Source organism: Theropithecus gelada, chromosome 1 (assembly GCF_003255815.1).
Source record: "Theropithecus gelada isolate Dixy chromosome 1, Tgel_1.0, whole genome shotgun sequence".
Lineage (NCBI taxonomy): Eukaryota > Metazoa > Chordata > Mammalia > Primates > Cercopithecidae > Theropithecus > Theropithecus gelada.
The window spans coordinates 163,511,764-163,526,986 of NC_037668.1; the positions used below are offsets into that span (position 1 = coordinate 163,511,764).

Genomic DNA, 15,223 nt, shown 5'->3' on the forward strand with positions numbered 1-15,223 from the left:
AAGTTGGGGATGATACTGACCTCATGCACTGATTGTGTGGATCAAATAAAATCACCCCTGTAAAGCACTCAATGGCAGTGTCTCACACAGAGGACAAGTTCAATAGCACATTCACTGATACTATCAATTATCATGATTAGTATCTGGTCTCAGTGTTACCACTTACTGCATGACTTGAGTAAGTCACTTCCTCTCCACTCTCTGGACCTTGATTCCTTCATCTTTCAAAGGAATAGGCTGCCAGAAGGTGCATAAAGCCTCACTCAGTGGTGACATCCCATCCAGGACATCTCCTGCCCTCTGCCCTGCTTAGTGTTTCTACCCTCCCAGCCATCCTGACTTCTTTCATCTAAAGGATGGGCCTTCACTTCCCATCTCAGGGGCCTACCTTGATTCTCATGCAGAAGCCTGAGGGTGCTTGGAGCAAGAATACAAGAGAAATGATGGCTGAGAAAGCAGGGGGTCACAGGCTGCTCGTGCCTCTTCACAGGCCCCACTCCTCCAGGGGCCCAGGAGGCTACATCTGGTCACTGCACAGGTGAGCCTGAGCTCCAAGAGGCCCCTCAATGCATCTCTACCTACATCACCTCCTAAGATTCCTCCATCCTTTCCTTTGTCAAATCCCAGAGAGAGATCTAGAAAGAGCTTTAAGGTTTCTGAATTGTACCTCCTACCAATGCAGACACTGCAACATCTTCTCAGGGCACTTAATTTTCCTTCTAGTGCCAGGGAACTCATTGTCTCCCCCAGACAACTCATCCCATGCCAGACAGTCTGATCATCAGAAAGTCCTTTTATTCATGGAATCAACACCCATCAAGCTGGAGGTCAGCATGGCAGTCAGCTTTGGCCCTGACCCATTTCTCTTGATGTTCCTGGTCTCACTTGCCAGCCATCATTCTTTTATTGAGCTACAACTGGGTTATAAAGCTTGGAAGAAAACAGCCCTTTGTTTTCCAAGATGAAGAGGCGAAGGCTCAGAGAGGGAAAGTAACTTGCCCTAAGTTACAAAGCAAATTAATGGCAGAATCAAGACTAGGATTCAAGTCCTGTCTCTCAGGCCAGTGCTTTTATGACGACATTTTCCTACTTCTCTTTCTAGCCCTGGTTCTATATGGAGAGGCAGTCTATCTAATCCAGCGGTTCTTAGCCCTGGTTGTACATCAGAATCAACAGACAAGGTTTTAACATTTTTTTTTTGTAGAGATGGGGTCTTGATTTGTTGCTCAGGCTGGTCTCAAACTCCTGGGTTCAAGCGATCCTCCTGCCTCAGCCCTCCAAAGCACTGAGATTACAGGCATGAGCCACTGCACCTGACCTCTGGGATGATTTTTAAAATCCCAATGCCCAGGTCACACTGAAGCCCAGTTAAATCTCCGGGGCAAAGTCTCTGGGGAAGGAATATGAGGCATCACTAGTTTTGCAAGCTCCCAGCTGAGTCTAACATGCAGACATTGGTCCAGTAGAAGTCTAGTCCTCAGCCCTCCTCCCCTCCTCACACATGTGAAGTATCTCTCTGACCAGAGAGGCATTTAGGGGCAGGAACCATGAGTGTCATGTCCAAAAGGTGTAAAAGAGGTGATCCACCAGTGGTTTCCAAAGGCTCCTTTAGTTCTGTAGAAGTGCTTGGGGGTTATGGGACGGGTAGGTAAGACACAGCCTGGAGTGTACCACCCTCTTTACTCGCTTTAACCAGAGACCTCCTTCATCTGTTTTATGTATTGAGACGTCGACACAAAATGCCTTTTTTTTTTTTGAGATGGAGTTTTGCTCTTGTTGCCCAGGTTGGAGTGCAATGGCGCAACTCTCAAGGAGGTGGCTCACTGTACTCCACCTCCCAGGCTCAAGTGATTCTCCTGCCTCAGCCTCCTAAGTAGCTGGGATTACAGGTGTGTGCCACCACGCCCTGCTAATTTTGTATTTCTGGTAGAGATGTGGGTTCACCATGTTGGTCAGACTGGTCTTGAACTTCTGACCTCAGGTCATCCACCTGCCTTGGCCTCCCAAAGTGCTGGGATTACAGGCATGAGCCACCGCGCCCGGCCCACAAAATGCTTTTGATTTTGGTTCCTTTAAAAAAAAAAAAAAGTCATGTAAAGGGGTAATGTGCTGATGTTGTAACAAGGTCCAAGGGTGGCACATCTCACTCACGAGGGTGAACACTGATCATCACGTGTATGAAATACAAAGAATCTGTTTTAAGTTTCCACAGCTAAAAATGTTGGAAATTTTATTCTGACTCCTCCACTTTAAAAGGTGAGGAAATGGAGGCTCAGAGAGAGGAAATCTGAAATCCTTCTTAACACCTGTTCTGGGGTCTGGTGAGGCTCTGAGTCTGACCTCAAGGCTTCTGACTGCACATGAGATCTACTTCCTGTCATCCAGTCCCTTGAAAGACTGCCTCATGTACAGGGGTGACTCAGAGTGGGCAGCCTTCTCCCCTGAGCCAGGTTAGTGAGACTCGGACAGAGCCCAGCACTCCCAAATGACCAGCATGTCCCTTCATGGGTCAGCTCAATTCAGTTCATCAACACTAATGGAGTCCAGACTCAGCCAGGCATGGTCACCGCCTAGCCAGGCGGAGAGTAAACACAGTTATTGTCAACTGAAGACAGTTCCATACAGGGTGAAAAGGGCTACACTAGAGGCTGGTTCAGGGAGATTTCCTCCAGGATGGGTCCCAGAGATGCTAACTCCCAACCACTCCTCTATGGCCTGGAGCCAGGGTTTCATGTGGGATGAACCCCAGCTGAGGAAGCAGGAGCTGCCTTCTAAGAGCCTTCGTCTTTATCAAGATGGCATGGGCTAAGAATCCACAGTCACAGACTTATAGGGATTTGGGGCTCAATCCAGGAGCAAGGCACCTGGGAAAATCTCCTGCCCAGTCTCTTGAGGGCAGGACAGGAGGCAGGTCCTCAGACTGTTACTCCAACTTCCCAGATCTGGGCCTGGTGAGAAGCAACTGAGGCCCAGCAGAAATCTTTCTAGATGCCAGGTCATCTTATGTCAGGCCAATCTGGCATAAGGAGGGAGGAGCTTGTCTTCAGAGGTGGGAAGATGACCAAGCCTCAGGCCTCACCCAGCTCTCTGGGAGGGCAGCTCTGGGGAAAGAAACCTGTGATGGAGACAAGACAGGAAACTTCTGAGATAAAGACTGGAGAAGTCTGACACACACACGCACACACACATCCCCACACCCTTAGGCCGTAGGTCAAGATGCAGGAGCTCTGGCCAAAGCTGCCCCTGTGTAAAAACAGGTAGGACAGGAGCCCCCAGAGGCTCAGGCATTTTCCCACATGCCTAGGACAGAGGGAACTGTGGCTTCCCTTAGCACAGCTCCAGTGCTGAGCCAGGATGGTGAGACTAGTAATGGTTAAGACTAGCATCTGGACCTTGCCAGCTCTACAGGACAGAGATAGCAGTGTGAGACTGAAAATTCCCCGCAGGGGCTGACTGTCTTGATCTGAGCCTGGCCAGAGCCTATGGGTTGAAGACTTAGAGAGCTCGCAGAGGAAGAAGAAGATCTTAAGAGTAATATTTCCAGGTCAGGCAGGGATGGGTGGCAGGGGGGGGCGGGGGGAAAGACATGAGAGAGGGCTTCTGTCACAGTAATTTAAGAAAGGATCAGAGAGAGAATCTTCTTTATTTAATCCTTTGCCTCGGGAGAGAAGGACCAAGGCAGAGTGTCCCACAGGGAGAGCCCGGCCTCTGAAATAAGAAGAGGCCACTCAGATAAGGGTCCCAGGCCCAGAGAAGACTGGGGAGCAGCTAAGGTGACCGTCTCCTGGTACAAAAAATAGGTTATCATTATCACGGTGCTACTGCTCTATTTTTCTTGCAGCTCTGAAAAGAAAGCAATGGAAGGAACTACAAGGGAAATTGACATCAGACATTAGAGAGTAATTCATGCCTAGGATGCAGGTGGAATCTTCTGCTTTGAAGCATATAAGAGGATAATTCCCCAAGACCACCCAACCCATCCCTAAGGTAGAGAGGTTCTATAGGCCAAGGACTGACACAAAGGCTTTGGGGGACCAGGTGATCTTTGAGGATGGAGCAAAATGGGGCTCAATGGCAAAGTGGGGGAGTGGACAGCCTGGCTGTCCTCAGCTCCCACTCAACTCCTGCCTACAACCTCTCCCTGCTGCCCTACTCACTGAGCCAAGGGTGCCATTTGCAGAAAGGGGGGTGGGAGGCCTGTGGTTTCTCTGAAGCTTTGATTTATTGCCTAATGCAGGCAAAGAAGAAAGAGGAGGCTCATCTCTAAGCCGGAGTCTTAGGAATGGGACGTGAGTCTCACATCTTCTGAAGGCCCAGTAAACAGAGCCCTGCTCTCTAATCCAGACTGCAGGTCTGAGCCTGTCACTGGGCACAGACACACCACCAAGTAGGCCGCCTGCACTGTGTGTCTGTTTCAGAACGCCTCTCCTGCTCCCCAGGGCAGAGATGTTTATGGGGAGAGAGACACAGAGAGGAGACAGGAAGAAGCAGAACTGAGAGGCAGGGAATAGTGGGGCAGGGAGAGGGAGAGCAAGGTCTGAGACAGAGAAGGAGAAGGGGGAGACAAGGAGACTGAGGCTGGTGACAACAGGAGAGACCCAAGGACAGAGCAGAGATTAAGGGAAGGATAGAGACCAGAGAGCCTTGTGAGTCAGAGATTCACAGACAGAGAGGCCAGAGACCAACAACACAGGGAAAGGAGAAAGTGCTTAGATGTGGAGTGTTGACCTTGACTAGCTGGAAGCCTGGAGCTCATGGGCCAAGCGGGGTAGGACCACCACTAACCCATCAACAACTCTGAGTACATTGTTAAAAGATATCCCTTTCTGGGTGAATACAGCCCCAAGCCAGGGCACAGGACTGGGATTCAGCCCCTTCTCACTTCCTTAACCAGATGGTCTGGTGCAATGAACAACCTGCTCAACTGTCTGCAAGTCAAGTCAGGGGTAAGGGAGTAGCAGAGTTGGGAATGACTCACCACTTTAGGAAAGCCCCAAATGCTCATTCTATTGCTCCAACATCATTCCCCAATATCCTCCTTTTCTTCCCAAACCAGACCCTGTGGCAACGCACCCTCCCTGGGAACCTCTCCTATCTACCTTCAGTCCCTATGCATCTGCTTCCTCCCAATTCTTCTTACCCTCACTCATCATAAGAATATGAGGAGGCTTGGGGAGGACAGTCTTAGTTGGAACAAAGTGAGTCATGAGTTGGGATGGGAGGAGATTATGTCTCAGCCTTCCTTTCACTGAAATGGGCAATCAGTTTGATGGCAAGTGGAAGCCAGGTGAAATAACAAAAGGTCTTCTCCAACTCTCACTTACCTTTTGCTTCAAAGGGAATAGGCAAAGGAGGAGCAGGGAGGAAGCAACCTGAAGACTGGAGGAGGGAATATGTTTACAGCCAGAATGGAAACTCTTGCTGCAGCCACAGAGACTAAGGTTGGGTTGCAAGGAGAAGAAGAGCCAAAGGAAAGCCACCTGGATTTCCCCTCTCCAGAAACAGTCTTATCCCTTTCTTGGGCTAGAGGTCGTGGGGAGAGACCTGTGGGTCTGTAACTGAACTCAGCCCCACAAAGACCTATGTCGATGGTCATTATACACTTTATTTTTTTTAATGTTTCACTTCCTTTTAGTGTGGCTGAATGTAGCAGATACAATTAAATGTTTGTTGACAAATCATAAAGTTTGTTACAGACAAGGTGAAGCAAAGAAATGGAAATAACAATTGAAACTGAAAGTGAAGATAAGGAAATAATAAGCAAGGCAGTGGTAAACCAAGACCTGGGTTCTGAAACTTTGATTTGCTCACAATTCTCAGTGCTGCAGCTTTATGTAAAATTAGGTGTACCTATACTTACAGGATTTTCAGGCTGTAGAGACCAGAGAATGCTTGTCCTGGGATGTGTGAGAGATGGTTCCCAGAGAGACGCCTGGAAATCAGAGACAATGGTCAACGATGTTGGCAGGTAACCCAAGGAGGTGGTGACCTCCATAAGTCAGTGTCTTGGGATAGGGGAAGGGAGGGCGGTGGTAAGAACTACCATTTATTGAGATCTACAATGTGTTTAATACTTCACATGCATTGCCTCAGTTCTCACAATAATCCTGTAAAGTGCCTATTATTTTCCCCAAATTTCAGATGAGCAAACTGAGGCTAGGAGAAGTCAACCACATCCCCTAGGGGTCACAGAACCAGTCCATGGCAGAGCCTGGTGTTCTCACCCAGACCTGACTAATTTCAAGGCTCACAGCCACAGTTTCCCCTCATCCTGTTCTGTACTAACCTGGATTACCCACCACCTGCTCTCAACTGTTGGACTGCATCATACGGTGTCATCAGTGGAGGGATGAGTACCAGGGGGTGTGTCTGTATCTCTCCAGGCCCTAAACTACACAGCTAATCCCCCCTAATCCAGGAGGGTTAGGAAACGGGGTGCTGTGATTCATCTAAGATTCTGGTCTAATTAAGCATTTCCACGTTTGTCAGGGGCAATCACCAGATCTAAAAGGAGCAAATGCAATGAAATACACTCAATGCTGAAACCTGACTGAGCAGAGTTTAATTGTACATGAAGGCACTGCCTGATCTCCAAAGTCCCCAGGGATATTATTATGTGCATCAGTTGCTACCAAGAGGCTTGTAGATATGGAGACTATTCAGGCATACCTCAGAAGCTATTTTTAAAACATAATAATAAAAGTCTCTTTATTTGACATATATTGTTTAAAAAAAAAAAACTGTGTGGAAAGGCATCGTGACATCTGAGGTCTCCTAGCTTGGGTTCTGTAGGTGGGTATTTGCCGTGGAAAGGTCCTTTAGGTGGAGCCTCTAAAATGGGTCCAGACCTCCCATGACCTGAGAGGTCTGCCTGAGCTCCTTGGCCTTTGCTCTTGCTTTGCATTCCCACCTAAGCTAGGTTATCTCCCCCTCAAAAGGCCCCTCCACTGCCTCTTACCCTGTCCATCTCCTTTGAAAACTGGTTTAATCTTCCTCCTCCAGGAAGGCTTTCCTGCCCACCCGCCAGGCCGACCCTGACCACTTCCTTACACAGAACGCCCTGGATGCCTGAGCCAACAGCTGCCACACTCCCCTGCTAACTTGCTGGCCACACTACTCTTCAGCCTCACCTGGACCTGGGGGTGGCAGGAAGGCTTTTATCTTGTTTTCTCCCAGAGCACCTTGAGCTTGCCTGTCTACTAGAGGGGGTTCAACAGGTACTTGGTCTGGAGACCAAGCCATGGCCCTAGGGATCAAAACTCCAACAGGGGCAGGTTGGCTGTATCCTTGGGGAGCACTGTCTAGGGTCAAGGTGGGGACGTCTGTTAGGGGAGTAGTGGGGCCAGGGTAGAGGTGAAATTGTGAATGCTTTCGGGGCCAGGAACTCACAATTTGTGAAGTTTCTTTGTTTATGATTTTTTTGTTTAAATTCTAAAAGAGTTAGACGAATTCTGAAAGAGCTGTAATCCTCAGTTTGAGAAGTTTAAGCAAAATTTCTAGAGCCCCAAGGATCTATGTGGTGTGAAAATAAGAATAAACAGGGCTAGGAGGTGTTGGAAATACAGAGCTAGGATGAAAGGAAGGATTGGGACAGAATGACCTGGCTTCCCAGAGCAGGCAGTCAGTCACTCTAACCCAGGAGATGGTTGACTTATGAGCCTCCCTCACATATAAGGCCAGATTTAAGAATCTCAACCTGAGAGCGACCACTGTGGGCAGGGATTCACCAGGGAGCACTTTGTTGAGGAAATGGACCTTTACTGTAAGGGAGGGTCTGAGAAGTGGATCTTTTAGGCCATGGGGAACTACAGAAAGCTTTTGAGCTGGTGAGATGCATCCTGAAGGTGTGCAGAGTAATTTAGAATGGAAGGAGGGCATCTGTCTGTTTGGAGGCTGGTTCAACCCCCAGATGTGAGGGGACATCTGGGGCAGTAGCAGTGGGACTAGAGAAACGGGGTGGAGGTGAGAGACATCCCAGAGAAGAACCACCAGGCCTTGGGGAGGGGATGGTGGTTGGACACAGGGGATGACAGCAGGTCAAAGATGACTCCCAGGGAGAAGTGTGACTATTCACATTAGGAGGGAATGCTGCAAAGAGGAACTGGTTTCAAAGAGCAATGAAAGCTAGATCCTAGACTTCCCATGCCATGTGGCCCAGCATGTCAATTCACACCTGGGCCAGGTGTCAGCTAAAGAACACCCTTCTGTCAAGAACAGTCTTAGCTTCCCAAGCCCCTTTCTGTTCTTGCCACCCCACCTCCTGGGGAGCCCTGGTTCCAGAGATGTTAGACACAGCCCACGCTTGCCTCCCACCCTGCAAAGCGTCTACTCACAGCTCCTCCAGGAAGCGCAGGTGGTGGAAGAGGCCAGGCTGAAGCTCTGTGAGGTTGTTCATACTGAGGTCCCTGGTGGAGAGAAAATGGGAAAAGGAGCTGTGAACTCCCCACTTGGGCCATCTGGCACTGTCCAGGTGCCAAACCCCCTTGAAGGACCTCTGAGATTCCCACACTACCCCCCACCAGGCCATTCTAACTCCAAAGCCAGTCTGGCAACAGCAGCTGCATTCTCTCTAAGAGCAAGAACTAAGCTGGGAGTCAGGCCTCCTGGGCCATTTGAGGATTCTCTCTATATGGTCTCCCACTTTCCCCTCTGCCTTTCACCGTTCCTTTGTGAGACTCCCCTGGGACTGGCTGTGATTGGGATTATGCAGGAAACTGGCCTCCCTATAAAGGGAGGAACTAGAGTAAAATTCATAGAATTTCAGAGCAGGAAGGGAGGGATCGCCAAATACAAATAATATCTCATCCACGCTTTTTACCGGTGGGGAAACTGAGGCCCAGAGATCACTGCCATTCCGATCTATGGAGCAGGCTCATTCATTATTCATGAACTGGTAAGATGGTCCCTGGGCTCCTCATGGGGGACCATCCTCTGATTCAATCCCAGAGCTAGTGGCATTTCACTGCCCTTTGAAGTGCCTACCAGGCTCTACCTGTTTGCTTCCCTTAGTCCAGGGATCCCCAAGCCCGGGGCAGTTGACCGGAACCAGGCTTTGGTCTGTTAGGAACCAGGCGGAACATAGAGAGGGAGGTGAGCTGAGCGGGTGGGTGAGCATTCCCACCTGAGCTCCACCTCCTGTCAGATCAGCCAAGGCAGCATAAGATTCCCATAGGGTCACAAACCCTACTGTGAACTGCGCATGCCAGGGGTCTAGGTTGTACGCTCCTTATGAGACTCTAACTAATGCCTGATGATCTGAGATGGAACAGTTTCACCCCAAAACCATCCCCCACACTCCACCCCCATCTGTGGAAAAATTGTCTTCCATGAAACTGGTCCCTGGTGCCAAATAGGTTAGGGACCACTGCCTTAGTCCACCTGGAAGACTTGACCCTTGGCACGTCACAGAATTGGCACACCACTAGATTCCCAAAGGGTGTAAGCATCCCAGTCCCTCTGCAGATCCATAGCCTTGATCATCTTAAGCGCATATTATCTGACAGACCCTGTGCGGGGTTTCAGTGTCACTGCCCTCTTAGAGGCCCTGAACACAAAATAATCACAATAATTACCCTGGCATTTACTGGAGGCCCACTCTGTGTCAGACACCAGCTAACCTTTATCCAAATAACCTCCCTCCATTCTCATAATAACCCCAAATTAGCTTCCATCATTATCTCCATTTCACACTCAAGAAAACAAAGAGAAAGGAGCACTGAGCTTTGAAGTCAAAAGGCCCTGAGGTCACATCTCTCCTCTGCAGTTACCTGTCGGATCTTGGGCCCTTGACCGCTGGGCCCCTAGTTGACCTCATCTATAAAAATAGGACAGCACCAAGCTGGTAGGGTGCTTGTAAAGATTAAGTGAGCTCATGTTTACAGACTGTCTAATAAATAGTACGGACACGGTACATATTTGCTTTTCCCCTCCTACCTTTCCCTCAGTGTCCTGTGGGCAAGTGTCCCAGCCCCACAGGCCAGTGGGAGAGGGGCTGGTGCCTTTTCCACAGGCCTGTGGGGCTGGGACACTTGCCCACAGGACACTGAGGCAAAGATTGAAGGAAGAAAGTAGTAGAGAGGGGTTGGTACCTTCCTCTGTGGGTCCCACCCTGTGTTGGCATCTTCTTCACAGTTTGTGCCTGGGTGAGCAACAGTTTGTGAGACTGTGTATGTGTGCCTGGCACATTTGGGTTCCATCCTACTTCAAACTCCTAATACCTGATTCTCATCTCTGCCTGCCCCTTCCCTGAGGGGGTACAGAGGTGGGCCCAGACCAGACACCACAAGGCTGGGCACTGCCCCCCAAGCCTTCTTGAGGCTTTCTCCTTTCCCTAGACATGCACTGTCGCCCTCAAACCTCAGTGTCCCCATTTCCCCACAAGAAATGCATGTGCTTTCTGTGTGTGCCCAGAAAGGCAAGCTGGGGAACAGCCGGGAGAGCGTGTGCTTGGGAGTCCTGTTCCAATCTATAAAAAGACTGTTTAGTCTCAAATGTTTTATCTTTGATAAAGCCTGGGCTCCGGACTCCATGTCCTCCAAGGAAGGGAGACATTCCGTGCAGGGTAGAACCAAGGAACTGGCATGCTGCACCCAGCGCTGCTTCTCATCTACCGTTCCCTCCCTGCTCCCCTGTGGAAACAGCAGGGTCACCTCTGGGCTTGTGGGTCTAGAAACGGCTCCGCAGAAGCTGCAGCTGGTGTGCTGTGGCCACAGTTTAAGGTGGGAGAGAGGCAGAACCGAGAGAGTTTGTTGATGGATTTTTTTTTCCAGAGTTTCACTGTTATCACCTAGGCTGTAGTACAGTGGTATGAACTCGGCTCACTGCAATCTTCGCCTCCTGGGCTCAAGCGATTCTCCTGCCTCAGCCTCCCAAGTAGCAGGATTATGGGCGCCTGCCACCATGCCTGGCTATTTTTGTATTTTTCGTAGAAATGGGGTTCACCATGTTGGCCAGGCTGGTCTCGAACTCCTGACCTCAAGTGATCCACCTGCCGTGGCCTCCCAAAGTGCTGGGATTACAAGAGTGAGCCACCGCACCCAGCCTGTTGATGGATTTTAAGCCAGGGTTTGGTCCTCAGGATGTTTTCAGGCCCCACTAGCCTCACATTGTGGCTGAAATGCGAAGGTGCAGGAGCACACTGGACAGTGTCAGGAGAACGTAGGGCGATGCCCACAGAAGCCCAAGCTGCAGAAGCTGGGCCGGATTGGACTCCTCCCCTGGTGTCCCACCCCTGGCTCATTCTCAGCAAGGCAGGAGGCTCGAGGTGCCGGAAAAAAAAATGATTACCTCTAAATATTTACCCTGTGCATTTCTGGATGTGTCTCAACAGGAACGCAGCGGGAGTTCAAGGAGCACTCGGGGCATGTGACTCAGGCCTCATCACTCAGCTGTCCCTCCAGGGGCCGGCCGCAGAGGCTCTGATGTCCCTCCATGGCCCCCACCCCACCCACTCCCTGTGCCCCACCACCCTGACTAGCGGCCTCATTGTTCTCCCCTGCGGAGGAGGGGGCCTGAACCCCTCCACCCCCCCCCGCCCCACATCCTGCCCCAAGACAACACAAAGCCCAGCTGCAGCGCTCACTAAAGGGGCTGGGGTGGGGCAAGGAGGCGAATTTCAACTGTTCAAGGGTGGAGGGAGCCCCATTCAGGGCTGGCTCTCTCACAAAAGGAAAAGGGGTAAGACTGGTGCCAGGGGAAGGGGAAAGAAGAGGAGCGTGCAGAGCTGGAAGCAGGAGGTGAAGTGGGGATTTCAAGGCCGAGAGCCACCAAGCCAATGCCACGGGCCCTGGGAATGGCTAAGGGTCCTGGCAAGAGGCACCGGGCCCTGCTGTGGGGAGGCTGTGCCTGCACAATGACGGGGAAGGAACTGACACACAGAAACTCCAAACACAGAGGTTGCTCTGTCATGTTGGTGGTTCCTACTGACATATGACTGTCCTGGGAGGTTGGCTGTGCAGCTGGTTTTTTGTGCAACTCAGAGAGCACAGTTCAAATATTCAGGCCATGCCTGGACCCAGGGGAAATAAGAGTGCACCTTGATCCTTGGGTGCTTGGGGTTTGGTTGTGGCTACATTCACTGGGCTGCATGAACTTGTAGATATGTACAAGAAGTGGAGGTCATGGGTTGGGATACCTGGGCTCTTGGATGTACTTGTTTTGAGGGTGCTAGGCATGTGTATGTCATGTGTGAGGGCACACGTGTTTATCTGTACATATGCATGTACAGCAAGGGGATTGTGTTGTGACTTCATTCTGAAGCCTTCTTCTTCGGAGCCCTTGGGATACCCAGAGGGGCTATGAGTCCTCTCAACTGGACACAGCCATGATGGGGTGGGGATGGGAAATGTCTCAGGGAGGGGCTTGCAGGAGGGGAATGGAGAGGAGAGAAGAGAGGGGCAGTCCTGGGCATGCGAAGTGGAAGTTTCTGGCTGCACATGAGGAAAATGTTCTCAGAGTTTCACCCTGTGAGGCAACCAGACCACCCAAGGAAACTGGGTAAGGCGGTGTCACCATGGAGACAGGGAACAGGTTTGATAAGAGGGAGGATGCTGGGGAATGGGTCGGAGAGCAGCTGAAAGGGGCTGGGATCATAGGAGACCCTCCGCTGAGGCAATCTGGCTCATACCCAAGGGCCCGAGGGGATTGGGTCTGTTTGAATTTTTTCTATGGGAGGAAGAAGCAGTGAAAGACAAGCCCCTGGGTCCCCTGCGGTGGACCTGGGCGAGCTGTGGCCACTTTCCCTGCTGGAGAAGAGGCCAGAGGGGCAGAAACCCCTTTTCCACTGTCCCACTGTGGACTCAGGTTGCCCATCCCTGCAGCCAGGAAAAAGCCAGTTATTTTATTTATGTATAGATTTAAGGCATATAACTTGATGATCTAATCTCTGTATACATTGTGAGATAATCAGCACAATCAAACTAATTAAGGTAGTCATCACCTCACATAGTGTGTGTGTGTGAATGTGTGTGAGTGTATGTGTGTGTGTGTGTGTGTCTAATAGGAGCACTTAAGATCTACTTTCAAGAAAAAGCCAGCTACAGTGGCCAGGAGGTGAGCCCCTGGGGTTGGCTATGCCCCACAGTCCCCTCCTTTGTGAGGTGCTCCCAGCACCGCCTGTCCCCATGGTATTTTGCGTACGATCACTCAACAGTGCTTACTGAGCACTTATCATGCATGTAGGACGGCACCTGCCTTTGTCATCCCCCCAGCACAACACTCACTAGCCGTGTGACCCTGGTCATATCACTTCCCATCTGTAGGCCTCCATTTTCTCACCTGTGATATTGAAATAACGACACTAGTTACCTCACAAGAATTATAGTGTGGGCCGGGCACAGTAACTCATGCCTGTAATCTCAACACTTTGGGAGGCTGAGGCGGGTAGACCACCCGAGGTCAGGAGTTCAACACCAGCCTGGTCAACATGGTGAAATCCCGTCTCTACTAAAAATACAAAAATTAGCCGGGCCCAGTGACAGGCGCCTGTAATTCCAGCTACTCAAGAGGCTGAGGCAGGGAGAATCACTTGAACTCAGGAGGTGGAGGTTGCAGTGAGCCGAGATCATGCCACTGCACTCCAGACTGGGCGACAGAGCAAGATTCTGTCTCAAAAAAAAAAAAAAAAGTTGTAGTGTGAGGTAAATAAGTCAATAAATATAAAACACAGTGCTGGCTGGGTGCGGTGGCTCACACCTGTAATCCCAGCACTTTGAGAGGCCAAGGAGGGTGGATCATCTGATGTCAGGAGTTCGAGACCAGCCTGGCCAAAATGGCCAAATCCCGTCTCTACTTAAAATACAAAAAAATAGCCAGGCATGGTGACGGGCACCTGTAATCCCAGCTACCTTGGGAGGCTGAGGCAGGAGAACCGCTTGAACCCGGGAGGAGAAGGAGGCTGCAGTGAGTCAAGATCACACCACTGCACCCCAGCCTGGGCAACAAGAAAGAAACTCTGTCTCAAAAATAAATAAATAAATAAAACCCAGTGCTCAATAACTATGCCTTATTATTAATATTCTACTCATCTAACTGAATTATAATTATTACTATAGAATGACACAGATGACTATGTGTTTCTTCAAGTCAAGGACTTAACCTTAGTAATCTGTGTATCCTCCAGTCCTATCAGGGTGCCTGAAATGGGATGCTTAATAAATATCCAAATGAGTGCATTACAGACATAGACAGGTGATGTTCCTGTGGCCGAGTCTTTACTCTAGGGAAGTTCTTCCTCCTGCCTAGTGTCAATGTCTCCCCCAGCTGCTATAAGGGCCTAACCTCTATAAAGAAACTACCATATGCTTAGTTCCAAGCTGGCACCCAATCCATGAAGGCTGTTGCTCACAACGCTCACTGTTCTGTTAATCAGGCATCCTCTAGAGAAATTAAAGTGAGGTCCTCCTCCAAATAATCCCTTGGCTCCCGCAGTGGACCAGCAGCTTTCTCCCGAGCCTTCTCTCAGTTTCTGACTAGTGCTTAACGAGCTGCCCAGACAACCTTCAGCAGCAACCCCTCCCCATGAGGGCCAGGCTGGGCCGGGCACATATCCTGCCATGTCAGGAGACAGCTCGTGGGTTGGCAAGGAGCAGAACAGGCCACTGTTAAGAGTCCAAAGGTGGGGTTCTCTCCCACTGAAAAGAGCCAGGAGACAGGCTGGCCGCCACGGAGACCATTTGGTGCTCAGAGAACACTTGCTGAATTCTTCTGTCAACAACAGAAGCAGGTGATGGGGCGGAGAGGAAATAACACAGAATCTGGAATCAGAGGACCTGGTTTCATTAGATGAATGCTAAGTTCCTGGCCAGCCCTGAAGGTCATGAAGTTGTTTTCCCACAGGCTTCTGTGTGCTGAGCTCAGTGCTGCGTGAGATACAGACAAAGCCCAGGGCAAGGTCTGGGCCATCAAGGAGTTGACAGTGTTGCCGGGGAAGGACTGTTTACTCACAAAGGGACGGCAAACTTCCACATATGTACTCCGCTTTGTTCTGCAGCCACCCTCCCAATTAGGTTCTAGAACATGTGCCCAGACTGGAGAGTACAACAGACACTCAGGAGAGAGGGTGAGCAGGGAAGGCTTCCCGGGCAGAATGAGGCGGGGCATGGATGAGACGTGAGCAGCCCACAGAACTGAGTTCAGAGAGGAAAGCACCAGAGAGCACCTCATGTTACTTGTGGGGGCTCCGTCGGCATTGCGGATGGGCAGTTCTTCACTTGGCGGGACTGTC

The 15,223-nt window shown here is 50.4% G+C and overlaps 1 protein-coding gene and 1 non-coding gene across 3 annotated transcripts in view; both read right to left on the reverse strand.

The window, feature by feature from the left end:
- LGR6 (leucine rich repeat containing G protein-coupled receptor 6) overlaps positions 1-15,223 on the reverse strand; it is a 123,012-nt gene that overhangs the window by 84,374 nt on the left and 23,415 nt on the right. For both annotated transcript variants that reach the window (XM_025398334.1, XM_025398344.1), the window contains 2 exons: positions 8,334-8,405; positions 5,861-5,932 (listed from right to left, as the gene is read on the reverse strand). In XM_025398334.1, coding sequence (XP_025254119.1) covers positions 5,861-5,932; positions 8,334-8,405 — 144 coding nt within the window. The remainder of the gene's footprint in view (positions 1-5,860; positions 5,933-8,333; positions 8,406-15,223) is intronic.
- LOC112616511 lies at positions 2,088-2,193 on the reverse strand. The gene has a single exon (XR_003117651.1). It is a non-coding gene; the product is annotated as a small nucleolar RNA U13 (small nucleolar RNA).